Source organism: Eurytemora carolleeae, unplaced genomic scaffold, assembly GCF_000591075.1.
Source record: "Eurytemora carolleeae unplaced genomic scaffold, Eaff_2.0 scaffold1613, whole genome shotgun sequence".
NCBI classification, from domain to species: domain Eukaryota; kingdom Metazoa; phylum Arthropoda; class Copepoda; order Calanoida; family Temoridae; genus Eurytemora; species Eurytemora carolleeae.
The window spans coordinates 47,875-64,326 of NW_019397521.1; the positions used below are offsets into that span (position 1 = coordinate 47,875).

A 16,452-nucleotide genomic window follows, 5' to 3' on the forward strand; every position below is an offset into this window, starting at 1 on the left:
TTTAGTTAAATTAACGGAAACAATATTTTTATCAATTTTGAGAAGAGAAATTCTCTTTTTAATAAACCTCAAATTTGAAATAATAGTTTAAAATGTCATTCTGGTCCCGACCTCATATAACTTAAATTTACTTAAGAATGACCTTGCAAAATGATGCGACCTAAAATGACTTAACCTGACCAAAAATGACCTTATAGATTAAGGTCGTTTAAAGTCGGTTAAGGTCATCCGACCTAGCTCGACCTAAAATGACCTTAATCAACGTCGCCTAAGGTCGGTTAAGGTTGGTTAAGGTCATCCGACCTAGCTCGACCTAATTCAGAGCTAAAACAACCTAGATTTAAGGATCGGTTTAGGTCGGTGGTTTGCGGGGTATATCATGGTATAAAACAAGTTAAAAATTGTTATAAAATGTGTTAAACATTTTTTTTATTTTAATCCATCAACCCCTTTATATTAATTTTTAATTCATACAATAATCTATATCTTATGCAATATTTCAAAACTAATGTGATTCAATTTCTTTACGAAAGAACGAATTATTTTAATAAAATCCACGAAATTTAATTTAAAACCGGTTTTCTGAGCATACTTGAACATTTTTCTTTTGTAGTGCATAATACTACCGCTAGAGACCCCCACAGAAGTATAAAATCTGTACGAAAATGGTCTTTTTAGGACTACAGTTTTATTTCATTTTGGATATTGTCTTTCTGATTTTGAGATTTGAATGTGTCAGTCTATTGATTGAAATTTACATCAAGACTATATGATCCTTTTTATAGTTAAGAGGACTGAATGACATCACACCTACTGCTAATGAGATATGTGTTGTTTCTAGGTGGTGCGGTATGTTCTTCTTTTTTGCAGGCTGAATAGTAGGCCGACAGGATTGAAATTAAGATATTTCAACTACATATGAATTATATAAATGCTCCAAATTGAATTCGATATTATGCATCTGAATGTTCAGTTTTAAATTGAACTGAATTATTTACGGGTTGGTTTGAATAATGCAACTCCGTCTATTATCCTGGGTATAAGGCGTTATTAACCATTTTCGCGTTAAATTAGCAACTGATAGAAGTAAAATAATAGTGATAAAAATCGAATTCATTTCGGAATCAGCCAATACCCCCTTTCATTTTTGCGAACACTCCCTTTAAGTAAAGGTCTACCATGTGTAACTACTGAAAATATAACTTTAGCATCAGGGATAAGGAAGGATAGAATACCTTTTTTAAATCCTTCCGAACAGAGTGTCCTGAAAAATGGCCCTACAACACAGGGTGTCCTGAAANGGAACAGAGAGAGTCCTACACCACAGGGTGTCCTGAAAAATGGCCCTACAACAAAGGGTGTCCTGAAAATGGCCCTACAACACAGGGTGTCCTAAAAAATGGCCTACAACACAGGGTGTCTTGAAAAATGGATCTACAACACAGGGTGTCCTGCAAAAAATATGGCCCTACAGTTTACTACAGAAATCATTAGAATACAGAAAAGATGCAAAAGCAAGTGTTTTAATCATTTATTTTACAAAAAAGATAAAATTCAGGTTTGAGCACATTTTATTATGTAAAAAGCGTCAAGCAAAAGATATAAGCATTCTAAAAGAAATATTAAATTTTATCTAGTTTTAACATTCATTTTGATGAGGTTTGAGAAGTAAATGATGTGGTCAGATCAAATTTAATCATCTTTTTTGGATCAGCTTATGCACCAACTGAGCCCCCTAGCCACAGTGCTGGAACCCACATGTCCTGTCCTAACCTAAGCACACGGCGCATGGTTTGTTCTATATCATGAAACTACATTCTCAGATGATTAGAATTTGCCTCAGTAAAATCATTTTCTAATAAGAACTTCTTTGTTTCTTAAATATTTGTCCAATATACTAATCCTTAAAAAAAGTATCAACAACCATTAAACGAGAAGCTTGATTCTTTTTATTTATTTTTGCAATATAAAATGTTTTTTTGAGACACCCACTAAAAGCAATGAAAGGAGATCTTGATTCTGTCAATAGATTTACTGACCATTTACCCTCTCAGAAGCAGTTTCAAATATACCAATTCTTCTATACATTTATTGAACCACAGAACCATTCATTGAACCACAGAACCATTAATTGAACCACACAACCATTCATTGAACCATACTGTAATAAATATCATTGTGAAACCCATATTTATAAACCTGAACACACAAAGATATATTACATTGTACATTGTCTGTAAACCTAACTATACTAGTGAATAACTACATAAAAACCTGTATTGCGATTATCCTTACTACGCTTGTAAATACCTACAGAAAACGTGTGCTTATGTTCATTAACTTAACCTGTACCATAGAACTCAAAATATAGTTAGTTGGAATAATACTCTGTTTGTTTACAGTGTTAGGGTAAAATATCCACATGTAGTGAACAAGACGAATTTAAGTTGTATCTTGTAAGACAGATACAAAAGATTACAGGGAACTAGTTGTATCTGAGCGATAAATACTAAAAATTACACAGCGTCTTATCCGGATTGATAGAGATTAAGTATTACAGGAAACTAGTTGTATCTGAGCGATACAACTAATTAATACAACATGAGTCTTATCTGGATTGATAGAGATTGAGTATTATAGAGACCTAGTTGTATCTGAGCGATACAAACTAATTAATACAACATGCTTCTTATCTGGATTGATAGAGATTGAGTATTATAGAGAGATAGTTGTATCTGAGCGATACAAACTAATTAATACAACATGCTTCTTATCTGGATTGAACGAGATTAAGTATTTATTGATCAGACAAGCAAGTTCGAGATTGAGTTGTATCTTGTAAGAAAGAGAATAGAGATAGAGTTGTATCTGGTTTGATATTGACTAAAATATTATTGAGTAAACAGGAGTTCCAGATTGAGTTGTATCTTGTAAAACAGATACCTTAGGATACGGAAGGTTACACCTGGATTGGTACCGATATAAAAGTATTTGTTGGAGTAGGGCATTTACTGCAGCATAACCATTCAGTGAACTACAGAACCATCCATTGAACCACAGAACCATTCATTGAACTACAGAACCATTCATTAAACCACAGAACCATTCATTGAACTACAGAACCATTCATTGAACCACAGAACCATCCTTTGAACTACAGAACCATTCATTGAATCACAGAACCATTCATTGCACTACAGAACCATTCCTTGAACCACAGAACCATTCATTGAACCAAAATAAATTCATTGAACCACAGAATCATTCATTAAACCACACAACTATTCATCGAACAACACAAACATTCAATGAACCATGAAACCATTCATTGCACCATAGAACCATCCTTTGAATCACAGAACCATTCATTGAACCACAGAACCATTCATTGAATTACAGAACCATTTAAATAAATAAATAAATAAATATTTTATTAGGCACATAATTATACATTTACAAGGGTTAAAAACACATTGATGAATTCTATGAACCACACAACCATCCTTTACACCACAAAACAATCCTTTGAACCACAGAACCATTTATTGAACCAAAAAACCATTCATTGAACCACAGAACCATTCATTGAACCACACAATCATCCCTTACACCACAGAACCATTTATTAACCGAATTTAGATTGTTTAAAATTTAGGGCGCCAAACCTTATAGAAATCCAACGTATAGAAACACTAGGTATAGCAACGAGGCGTATTTTCCGGGGGAACATTTTTTATATTTTTGAGAAACTAAATAATCAGTGTAAAGTAAATATAATTGTCTCCAAAAATCCTTAACTATTTAGAGGATGAAATCCCCGAACAGAATTATAAAATCCGCAAATCAGTAGCGCCGGATTCTGGAACAAGAGAAGACCTCATCTTCCTCTCCTTTAATTAATACACTGTTATTTATCATGTATTTATATCTAGAAGCCATAAATGTACTTCTCAAACTAGGACATTCTTGAAACAAATACTCTGGTTTAGGAGCTTCCTCTGTTGATTGTAGATGAATCTTTTGAGGGTGGTGAGGGTGAGGGTGGTGGGGAGGAGGACTGTACAGATACTGTTGACCGGCTCAATCTACTCAACCAACTTAAGGATATGTCCTCAGGGTGGCTCAGGTCAGAGCAAAATCTTAGCTCTTGCTTTTGATGGAAAAAAACTTAATTTTTACAATTTTAAAACAAACTGTCATCATAACTTGCGAACAATCCCATTAACCTAATTATTCATATTTACTCAGACCAGAGATGAAAGAAGAAGAAGGAAAGGAGAAAAATGGAAGCATTGATGATGAAAATATTCAGCCTTTTCAGTTCCTAGATTCCAGGTAGTATTCCTAGATTCCAGGTAGTATTCCTAGATCCCAGGTAGTATTCCTAGATTCCAGGTAGTATTCCTAGATACCAGGTAGTATTCCTAGATTCCAGGAAGTATTCCTAGATACTATGTAGTATTCCTAGATTCCAGGTAGTATTCCTAGATCTCTGGCAGAGTTCCTAGATACTAGGTAGTAATCCTAGATCCCAGGTAGTATTCTTAGATCCCAGGTAGTAATCCTAGATCCCAGGTAGTATCCCTAGATCACAGGTAGTATTCCTAGATCCCAGGTAGTATTCCTAGATCCCAGGTAGTATTCCTAGATCTCAGTTAGTATTCCTAGATCCCAGGTAGTATTCCTAGATCCCAGGTAGTTTTCCTAGATCCCAGGTAGTATTCCTAGATACCTGATATAATTCCTAGATACCATTTGTAGTATTCCTAGATCCCAGGTATTATTCCTAGATCCCAGGTAGTATTCCTAGATCCCAGGTAGTATTCCTAGATCCCAGGTAGTATTCCTAGATCCCAGGTAGTATTCCTAGATCCCAGGTAGTATTCCTAGATCCCTGGTAGTATTCCTAGATCCCAGGTAGTATTCCTAGATCCCAGGTAGTATTCCTAGATCCCAGGTAGTATTCATAGATCCCAGGTAGTATTCCTAGATCCCAGGTAGTATTCCTAGATCCCAGGTAGTAAACTTTTTTTGAACAAAAATATATCAGATATAAATCTCCTTATGGAGAATGTGTAACAAAATATACAAATAATAAAATGCTTCTTGCATTATACTCTTTATTTCGTTGTAAATTTAGTTTAGTAATATTTCAACAATTCTGAGATCTGAGATTTGACATAGAATTGCGTTTGAATCTGACAAAAAGACTTTTTATTTCCTAGATCCCAGGTAGCATTTGGTGTGCGCCGTGCCACCTAATTCTTTATATTTTACCGAATTTAGATTGTTTAAAATTTAGGGCGCCAAACCTTATAGAAATCCAACGTATAGAAACACTAGGTATAGCAACGAGGCGTATTTTCCGGGGGAACATTTTTTATATTTTTGAGAAACTAAATAATCAGTGTAAAGTAAATATAATTTTCATAAAATCCTTTTATTTAAATGGAAAAACGGAATTTTATGAAATCATATTAGCATTACTGGAGAACTTTTTTTTATACTTTAAGAATTTTTTTTTCTAAAAATAAAACTGTAGATAGCATTTTTATAAATGTCTTTTTTAATAGTAACATGCAATGTTATGTAACCATATAATTATTCATTGTTGTTGTCAGTACATAATAAAATCTGGGGGACCTTAAACACAATAGAGAGCAGTACAAATGTACATCTTAAACTATTTTGCTTCTTTAATGTCTAGGGCATGTTAAAAAAATAGAAATTATGATAATGATAATGATAAGCTACAATGTTTTACAAAAACGTTTAATTTCTCAAAAATAAAAATAATGTTCTCCCGGAAAATACGCCATGTTGCTATACGTAGCAGTTTCTATACGTTGGATTTCTATAAGGTTTGACTTCAAAATTTAGGTTTGTTCTCATACCTCCATCCCTCTCCATTAGCAGTACATTAATGAATAGTGGAGTCCATTTTATCTGTGAAACTGCCTCCAGGTATACAACACAACAAAACAACCGACATTGAGAACCAAATAACTGTGGAAAAGGAATACGACATTAAAGCAATATATGAAGTAAAGTGTATTCAGGGGCGGATACTTGATTTAAGATAAAGGGATGCTAGATTTATTTCGGAAAAAATAATCCAGATTTCGAAAAAAGAAGCGCCTTGATCGAAATTTTGTTTTGCACTTCGTTTTCTTTCCCTTAAGTGCTATTGAGAAGCTATTCTTAAATCTCTGAATCTGTCAGGGGGGTGCGAAGGTCCTCCCGCCCCCCCCCCCCTGTATCCGCTCCTGAGTGTATTTGATGTTGTTACAAAGCAAATAGTTACACAAGTAGCTAATAAATCAATTATAAAGTGAAATGGTCTCTGCACACTACACAAATGCTGTGCTCTTACGTACAGGATGTCCCAAAAAACATGGGAATTCAGTGACGAATTGGATATCGTCTTTGTTATGAATTAGCATTGTAATACCTAATTTCAAAAGCCATAACAGTATTATGTCTGCTATAGAGTTTATTTTATGAAAAGGGTAAAAAACTGTAAAGATGTGTCTATAATGTCTCCGCAAGATGAACACCGAAGACGGACAAGTTTACTCTGTTTGTATACTGCAATTTTCTTGTTTTACTAAGTACAACAGTATGCAGTCAAAACATAAACAAACAAAATGTGAACATAGCAGACGAAACTCTTACAGATTACAGCTTTCTCAGTAGGTATCACTAAACTAAATCAAAGATTGATTTTAAAAGACGATATCGAATTCGTCACTGAATTCCCATGTTTATTGGGACACCCTGTACATTGGACTATTTCAAGTACTAACTTGAGTCACTGTATAGTCTGTAATCAATTAAATAAAAATGTAAACAATATAAGCTTAGAGCTAGAGGATCTGTAGACGTAATTTCAAATGACCCTGCATTTATAGAGTGGCATGTCCGATGCGCAACGGTATCTTTTAACCCAATTGCCTAAACAAAAACGAGGAAATGTTTGGTTTGCATTTAAAAGTGTTGAATTCCAAAAATTTCCCTTATTATCTTGCTACAACTTAAATCCTTAATTCCTAATATGCAGAGAATCCTTAGCTTTATTTATCATTTTCCACAAACGAAAGTTCATAGATTAAATTATTACATTACCATAGTAAATCTATAAATGGAGGGTAACATGTTTCCCGAATTCTACTAAAAGTAACAAAATCAACAAACAATATAAAAACACAAATGTTTTTTTTTAATAATCTGAATAAATTCTAAAAATAATAATTTTAAAATATTTTAGACTTCTGTTCCTAACGATAAACTGGGTTAAGAACATTGAAGCATTCGCAAAATTAGAGTAAGCTTTTTTACATTTTATACTAAGGAGGCTTGAATTTGTAAATAACAAGAATTAAGTTGTAACCATTGAACGTTATGGGATGGTATGGATTCGGGCTATATACAGATAAAATCTAATTGATCAAGTGTCAAACCTTATATTTGTTCAGGTTAGACCAAGAATGATATATTTTTTACAGATTGATTTTAAATTGAACTTTTTTATATAATAAACTTTCAGAGCTAAAGATTTATACAAGTATTCAAATTTAATACTGTAAGTTGTAAAAACTTCCAAAATTAGCAATTTGTTGTATAAGCTTAATAACAAAGAGAATAGAATATATATTAGATGGGAATTTACTAGAAAAAAGTGTAAAACGGCCATTTTGTTGTACTGTTTCCATACTGCAGGTGTACTTCACATATTTATGCTAAATAACCTTTTGGGCCCTGAAACATCATTTTATAGAAAATCTAAAATTAATGTTAAAAGCAAAACCAAATTATGAAATAGGCTGGTTTCATAATTGACCAATGATCATTTCACATAGACTCTATGCCTTTCACTTTACAAACGATGATTTTCCGTTATAACTATAAATCAAATGATGTTTTTTATTCACTTTTAATTCATTATAAAGTTTATTTAACAGCTTTAAAAAATTCGAAATTGAAATGAATAGTCTAGGGAACAAACTGTATTAATGTACTCTACTGCATATAATTTGTGAACATTTACATGATTTGTACACTTTGAACTCCCTTTCAGGCTGAAAGGGACTGAAAAAATTCATACCGAGAGATTCTTTAAATTCCCCTCTAATATATATTCTATTCTCTATGCTTAATTAGTAATGTTTTAAACATTCTTAATTGATAATATTTTGTATACTTAAATAATAATGTTTTTTCATACCTCATTAGTAATGTTTTCTACATACTTAGTTAATAATGTTTTAAACATTTTTAATTAAGATTATTTTGTACATAATTAATGAACAACATGTTGTACATAATAATATTAATAAAGTATTTACAAAATATTATGAATTCAAAATGTTTAAAACATTAATTTTGTTCATAATTAATTCATGTTTTATTGTACAGGTCTGACATACAAGTTTTAATCCTACGGAACTCGTGGACTCAGCTGTTTGTACTAGGCCTTGCTCAATCAGCCAGGTAACTTTCACGGAATTATAAGGAAGATCGGCATGTACATGTAATTATGAATCGGCATGTATATATGTATTTATGAATGGGCATGTACTGTACATGTAATTATGAATGGACATGTACATTGTACATGTCATTATGAATGTGCATGAACATGTAATTATGAATTATGTAATACATGCAATCAGGCAGATTTGATTTTTTAAGTTGTATTATTTGAACCTCTGCATGAAAGTCGACAAGGAAACTAAGAATTTGAAGTAAAAATTCCTGATTGGTTTAAATCCCAAAAAGAAAATTCCTGGGACTTATTTTCTGCAGTTTCATGATTTTTCTCTACTCTAGGGAAATCGGATTGGAAAATCTTATGCTTGCCGTCACAGATAGTTTACAGGTCTCATCAGATTAATTTTTATATGTTTTGAAGTCATTGTTTTACAGTGATAACTGCAGAAAACTCTGTAATAGGAAGTCGACTTTTAGACTTAAATTATGACTTTAGATAATCCAATGAACATGAGTCACAGCAACAGGCCAATTTTAATTAATACGTATTGCGTTAATGTCGTCTTCCTATTCTACAGTTTTATAGTTATCACTGTAGTTTCTTTATTTTGTTTCCAATACTTATCAAACATTATGAATAAATTTGTCTGCTTCTAAACCTACCAAAACATAAACGTTTACTTTACATACTTTTCTTTCTTATCCTCGCAGCCATTTAATATTGTTTTACCGTAGACCCGTTTAAAAGATGAAAGTGCTAACCTGAGCACTCTAACGAACCTCATTCAAGATACAAGGTAAATCATTTTAAAAAGCTGATCCATGCCAGATTTATTTTTATTTAATGCATTGAATATTTTTTTTATTTATAGTGAGGAAGTCAAACCTTATAGAAATCTAACGTATAGAAACCGCTACGTATAGCTTATTTTCCGGGAGAACATTTTTTATATTTTTGAGAAATTAAATAATCAGTGTAAAGTAGATATAATTTTCATAAATCCTTTTTTTAAATGGTAAAACGGAATTTTATGAAATCATATTAGCATTACTGGAGAACTTTTTTTATACTTTTAAGAATTTTTTTTCTAAAAATAAAATAGTTTTTTTAATAGTAACACGCAATTTTATGTATAACCATATAATCATTCATTTATGTTGTCAGTACATAATAAAATCTGGGGGACTTTAAACACAAACTATTTTGCTCCTTTAATGTCTAGGGTATGTTAAAAAAATAGAAATTATGATAATAACAATGATAAACTATAATGTTTTACAAAAACGTTTAATTTCTCAAAAATATAAAAAATGTTCTCCCGGAAAATACGCCATACGTAGCAGTTTCTATACGTTGGATTTCTATAAGGTTTGACTTCATAGTGAGGCCGGGTTTAAAAATCTATTTGAAATCACAATTGCTTGAACCGAATTTATATGGAATCTTAACAACAATTATTGTGAGAAAACTTTGTATCTGTAAATTCGAAAAGTAAAAAGTTTAAATAAAAAAATCAAACATGCTAAAATTGTTTAATCTATGTTTATACTTTGCTTAATTGTCTGGGTGGGTGTTCGTTTGTTTGTATCCAATAAACGTCAAAACGGCTGAACCGATCGGGCCCAAATTTTGTATGGGTTCTTGCAATGTCACCAGGGAAGGTTTATGGATGAATAAAATTCAAATAATTACCCTTTGAGAAAATTTGATTTCCATTAAATTTTGAAAATCCAATAAATTTTTAATAAAATCTTTTTACTGTTTTACAATGTATACAAAGAGAAAATTTTTACAATTGAACTAGAAGATGAGCGCAAAGCGCCCTGAAAGCCTAGTATTAGTAAAATTGGACTCGGCCAAAAATTGTTATCAAAAAGTTAAGGAACATGTTAATAAATAGTCATGCCTCTAATTTTCAAATCCTTATGCATGTATTGTAACCTAATTTCGTAGAATTTTAATATTTCAAAATAGGAATTCTGATCAAATAATCTAAATTTGAAATATACAGTTCTTTACGCCATCAGGTTGCAAAGATATAGGGATTAGAAAATTCAAGTTAGTGACAAAAACTGATTTTTTTAGGAATATATTTCGGCGGAGTAAAGAGATCTCCGAGCTACACTTGACTCACACAGAATATGCTTTTCTCAAGATTTTTATTATTTTCAATCCAGGTTTATTTTTTACAATATTTTACAATGAAAAAAGTTTTTAGCAGTTTAAAGCGTTTCAGAAAATCAATACTGATATGTCCGACATCCGATCAGTCAAAGGTTTAAAGGGTACCGTTGTGAATCCTTAATCAATCAAAGGTTTAAAGGGTATCGTTGTGAATCCTTGATCAGTCAAAGGTTTAAAGGGTACCGTTGTGAATCCTTGATGAGACAAAGGTTTAAAGGGTACTGTTGTGAATCTTTGATCAGTCTAAGGTTTAAAGGGTACAGTTGTGAATCCTTGATCAATCAAAGGTTTAAAGGGTACCGTTGTGAATCCTTGATCAATCAAAGGTTTAAAGGGTACAGTTGTGAATCCTTGATCAATCAAAGGTTTAAAGGGTTCAGTTGTGAATCGGGGATTCTCCTCTTTAAATGGGTGGTCATATGAATTTACACTTATAGTCCCTTGAAGAAAATGATCTTCATGTTTAGAAATATTACATTAGAAATCCTCAATGACCTATTCAAATCCTCACGAAAATTGTTGTAATCGGTGTGGTTTGAACCAGTGGAAGGCAGATTAGCGACCCAGAGCTTAAATTCTTTAAATTCTGTCACAGATCTTTTTTCAATAAAACTTTAAACTTTTATTTTTATTCCTGCCAGCTTTACAACGCAATCCATTAATAAATTAAATTGGAAAACACGAAACATAAAAGTCATCAAAACTATTAGATTTTTTTTTAAAGGTTAAAAATAAAAAAAAATTGAGAATAATCAAAATTTTTAAACTCATTCAGATTTTAGCTTTTTGTGTAAATAAAATCAGTAATATAACTTTCGAAAAAAATTAGTATCAAAATGTCAGAAACATTAAAATCGTAAAAAATACCCTGAAAAGTTCAAAAAGCATCTTTTGACACCCATGTTTTGAAAAAATAATATCAGGTTTTCACCTGATAAAAGAAAATTCTAGTTTGTTGCGAGTGTGCACTTCCTAAGATGATTTTTAAAATCTTAAGAAATTTTTTTCATTCTTTTTGTCATGATTATTGTCTGTTTAACTGTAATAACAAATTTTAATAATATTATTACTTTTCAGTATTATTATTATCCTTATTTCAGATTTTGAGCTGAGCAGAGATGTTTCAAAACATTTCCAACAAATTAGAAACTCTTTACTCTCCAGTCTTCAAACTTATTACACAAACCAAACAACAGAAAACCAAACAACAGCCAGCCAAACAACAGAAAACCAAACAATTATACGTACTGAGACAAAGCAAACAGCTGTATCAAGATCAAGTCAAACAATCGTTGACGTTGAAGCAAAACAAGCATTCGAAACAAAATCAAACCAAACAACCTTAGCTAAAACACCAAACCAAACATCTTTATCCAACTCAAACCAAACCACAATAGAAACTGAAACAAACCAAACAAGAAAAGCTGTTGACGAAGAATTTTCGAACAAAATAGAAGCTGTCGAAGAAATATCTGCAATGAAGGAACCAAGAAAAATAGAAAATCTCCCAGTTCTAGCTTTTAAATCAGAAACTACACCTTCTAGATGTTGGATGGATGGAGGTCGTCTTCTACTCCAGTTGTCTCTCCTTAACGGGTTCAAATCCTGGAGTATGGACGAGATATTTTTCTCCGGTATGGCGGAAAGTGTGAGAATAGAAACTGTTATTCCGTTTATCCTGCAAATGAACGGAATTATAAAACAAGAAACTGAGAACTGTTGAAACTGGAGAAAATTATCACGGTTCATTATAATAAAAACTTAATTTGAATTTTGAAATTTTTTTCAAATATCTTTTCTGAAAATTTGTGTGTTTTATTAAAAGACAATATTTGAAATAGCATAAACATAAATAAAAATATGTTACTGTATAAAATTGATAATGTATCTAATAAAGAAATGATATAACTGGTTTAATTAATGTATTAAATATGAACTTATGACATATTTTCAGAGGTGTAACAATTTCCAATTATAAGTCTTAAGAAGTATTTCTAATTATCTTTTAATTTTTACTCTGTTAAGTCCAACGAGGTTATAGTGTATCGAGTAATGATGTACGCTAATCCTTTACTAATTGTATAGGCCATGAACTTTACCGAGAGCGTACTGCAAATTTGTTTATTATAAGTTGATTCTGGCCTAACCTATAGTATATCATTATTAGTAAACAGTTGTAAGTGTACAGTACAGCTAACTGAGCACACAGGTAGGAAACTATCATCCCCCCTGGTAAAGTCCGGTTCATTTCAAGAACCGGGCCGACATCTAACCCGCTGTACGGTACACATACAGATTATACCAGGCAAAACGGGACGGTACACCAAATAAACCAGGCAGCCCCTTTTCAGGAAATTCACGTGATCATAATTTGGAAAATATAAAGATTTAGAATGTTTACAGTTTTTTTTGCGAATGCTGTTCATTTTCTTTAAGTAAAAATTAGATGAATATATGTGGCTTATTTTATTGTCTCCAAAAAAAGTTAAAACGGCGGAAACAGTTTTTTGTAGGACCTCGCATGACCCAAATAACAAAATTATCAAAAGTTTCAAATTTGTGGTTTTACTTAATAAAATTTGTGGTCTGTAAAGCATTGTTTAAAAGATAAAATTACAATGAAGTGATTGTACGCGTTATTTCATCGGACCTGCCATATACAGATGACAGGTCCGATTTACAACGTTTCCCTTAAAACCTTAATCTGATAAATAATGTGAAAGATACTGCATATTTTCTAGTTTCTAAAGTATTTAATTCAGATAATTCGGATTTGTCTTTCTGCAACAAAAATGCGTAACTCCCTTTTGAAGAGAAACCGCCATTGAAAATAAATCAGTTTTCCAAATTATAAACATTCATATAATCTAGTTCTTGCTTGACCAGACAAAGCTTTTAAGGGTACGGCTGTGAATCGGGCATTGCCATCTTTGCATGAAGGGTACCTTGAACTTAAAATTACACTTAGAGTTCTTTTAAGCATGTTTTAAAACCCAAATATATAAATCCATATAAACATAAATTGGGCCCTAACGATTGCTAAGCTCCCCCACCCCCCGGACAAATTCCTGAGTACGCCCCTGATCCCCATCTTTCGGATGTGTTCAGGAATGCCCTAAACACAGGATTGACTTGTTAAATTCTCCAAGCTTTGATTATTTAATGATTCTAAATTCTGAAATGATTACACACCTAGTCAGATGATTACACACCTAGTTATATGATTACACACCTAGTCAGATGATTACACACCTAGTTATATGATTACACACCTTGAATTCACGATGTATACCTAGAGAGCTGATCATAATAAAACAAGGTATGATCAGGGTGGTCCGGAATCTACAGGTTGTACCAATAAAAATGACAATTTTAACGCACTATAAACTACAGGGTGTTCTATTAAACATGAAAATCGACAAAAACTATGATATTATATAAGTTCCTACTTAAAATTGTGGAATAAGAAGACGATATTAAAGAAAAATTATCTATATTTATTGTGTTGTAAATTAAGTAATTTTACCAGTAGATTTAAATATCATGTTCTAGAAAAAAAAAAACAATAATATTTCAACATTCTAAAAACTTTGAGGTACTTTTTGCCTTTTCTTGTCTCCTTTCCATAAATGTTTTCAGAGTCCGAATTTAAAGAATTTAAGCCACGGCTTAAATTTAAGCCAGGGCTCAAATATGGTTGGTTCCACTTTTAAATCATATTCAATGTTTCAAGATTTAAGCCGGCGCTTAATTTAAACCGGTTTTTGGGGGATTTAAGTTCATTAAATTTGGACTCTGTTCTTTCATCTTTATTCTTATTCTTCTTCATCTCTTCCTTTTTCCTTTTTTTCTCATCTTTACTTTTGTTCCTATTTTATCTTTTATTTGTCTTCCATCTTAATTTTCTGATTTCTCGGATCTCATCTTTAATTTTTTCTGGTCATTATTCGGCGATACACAGATATTCCTTTTAATCCTAAATGAAGAATAGATAAAAACCCTGAAAACCAAAAATTAATAAAAATTCAATTATTTAAATTATTTTGAACAAATTAAATGCATACCCTTGCTCAGAAAGGTTTTCTGTAACCAGAGAATTAAGGGTGGATTCCTCCCCTTCGCTCTGCAGGGGGTTCTCAGGAACCCCTGCCCCCTTCACAACCCCTTCTCCTGGATCCCTGAACCCCTTGGCGAAAGGGTTTGTTTGTATTTTAAGCTCGGTAAGTTTAGAATTCTGGTATGCTGTCACTCCAACAAATATCGTCTCCTTAAAGTATAGTAATAATAATATTAATGAAAATATCAAAATAATAATAATGATGATATTAATAAAAATAATAATACTTTAACCTACCTTAAATGAAAATGAATGATAACGCGCGCAATAAAGCTCTGTTGGTTCTCTAGCGCGCACAATGTGAATGCGCACGAAATATTTATGCATTGAGGAAACAACAATCTAAAATTAATTTTTTCAATTTGTAAAATAGATACAAATATTTGTTAACTGGGCTTCTAAGGTGTTCACTCATAATGTTTACTTATAAATGTTTCCAGTATTCGCAACCATACACAAGAAAATAACATTATAAGATTTCAGGAACTTTTATGTTTTTAATAAATGGATTTTTAATAAATCTTTACAAAATATTTTTGACTTTAAAATTTATAAGTTTCGACTGGGCATAAACCTTTCCTAGACCTAATCGGGTCGTTTTATAGCGTTTTTGAATACAAGCAGACAAGACATGAAAAAACATATGGATTTAGAAAAAAATAAATCATTAAGTCCAACTTACATGTCCTGTTTGTTCCAATAAACTGTTTGTAATCTTGACTCGATTGAAGACGATGTCTCCTGAAGACCATTGGTGACCTTTCGCTGGACTCTCGGGATGTATATAAACTCTGTAAATTGTGTACATTATATAGAAGACCTCTCAGAACTCTCGGGATGTATATAAACTCTGTAAATTGTGTACATAATATAGAAGACCTCTCAGAACTCTCGGGATGTTCATAAAATCAGAATTTTGTGAAATCTAATCGTCAAAGTTTGAAATATTACAGGTTTAGACCAACAACAGATTTTGAATATAACATCATTAGAAATTTAGAAATAGATGCAAGCATTAAGTTTCTTTGATTTGATTAAAAAAATGTAATTAATATACAGAGACTTTTTTTACCTGGAACTAAACTGTTGTTCTGCCTCCCCCACCACCTTCCATTCACTGTCCACAAACTTGTACCTGAACATGGTACAATTGTAAATTGTAAATCTGCCATTTCCTTCTTTGCATGGAGGGTCACCTGATATTACACTTACAGTCCTTTTAAATACAGAGAGTCAAAGAAACAAGAAAACTAGGAATGGTATTAATATACAGACAGAAGCGTCTCATTTAATATAGGAGTATCTACGAGATTACAAGCCCCAAAAAAATATATAGCAGAGCAAAGAAAAAAAGTACATGTTTAATAGGTCAAATTATGATCTAAAGTAACGGCTTGCTGAGAAAGGGACCGATCTGTTAAATCCACGTGAATTATATATAAATATATATATGATGGACTCAAGAACACTGTATTTTCTGAGTGCAAATTTTAAATTAACCTTGGAAAACCTTCTGAAATGATTTGGGTTTTCCTCGTAATTGTATATATATATATAAATATTATACATCTATATTTTTGTAGATATTCATTATTCATATATATATATATATATATATATATATCTATATATATATATTTTAGTTACATAAATATTAGAT

General features: G+C 31.8%; 2 protein-coding genes across 3 annotated transcripts in view; one reads left to right on the forward strand and one right to left on the reverse strand.

Moving 5' to 3' along the window:
* Positions 1–12,592, forward strand: part of LOC111714716 (nuclear receptor subfamily 2 group C member 1) — a 17,481-nt gene extending 4,889 nt beyond the window's left edge. For both annotated transcript variants that reach the window (XM_023489875.1, XM_023489876.1), the window contains exons 10-18: positions 3,990–4,126; positions 4,249–4,335; positions 5,881–5,964; positions 7,268–7,324; positions 8,416–8,490; positions 8,830–8,878; positions 9,226–9,287; positions 10,577–10,668; positions 11,776–12,592. In XM_023489875.1, the coding sequence (XP_023345643.1) occupies positions 3,990–4,126; positions 4,249–4,335; positions 5,881–5,964; positions 7,268–7,324; positions 8,416–8,490; positions 8,830–8,878; positions 9,226–9,287; positions 10,577–10,668; positions 11,776–12,398 (1,266 nt within the window). In that variant the 3' untranslated portion in view covers positions 12,399–12,592. The remainder of the gene's footprint in view (positions 1–3,989; positions 4,127–4,248; positions 4,336–5,880; positions 5,965–7,267; positions 7,325–8,415; positions 8,491–8,829; positions 8,879–9,225; positions 9,288–10,576; positions 10,669–11,775) is intronic.
* Positions 12,593–13,714: 1,122 nt separating this feature from the next.
* The window catches only part of LOC111714712 (T-box-containing protein TBX6L), a gene marked incomplete in the record, with an annotated part of 4,119 nt that continues 1,381 nt past the window's right edge, over positions 13,715–16,452 (reverse strand). The window contains 5 exon segments of the mRNA XM_023489872.1: positions 13,715–13,790; positions 14,740–14,942; positions 15,030–15,134; positions 15,475–15,583; positions 15,865–15,927. Coding sequence (XP_023345640.1) covers positions 13,715–13,790; positions 14,740–14,942; positions 15,030–15,134; positions 15,475–15,583; positions 15,865–15,927 — 556 coding nt within the window.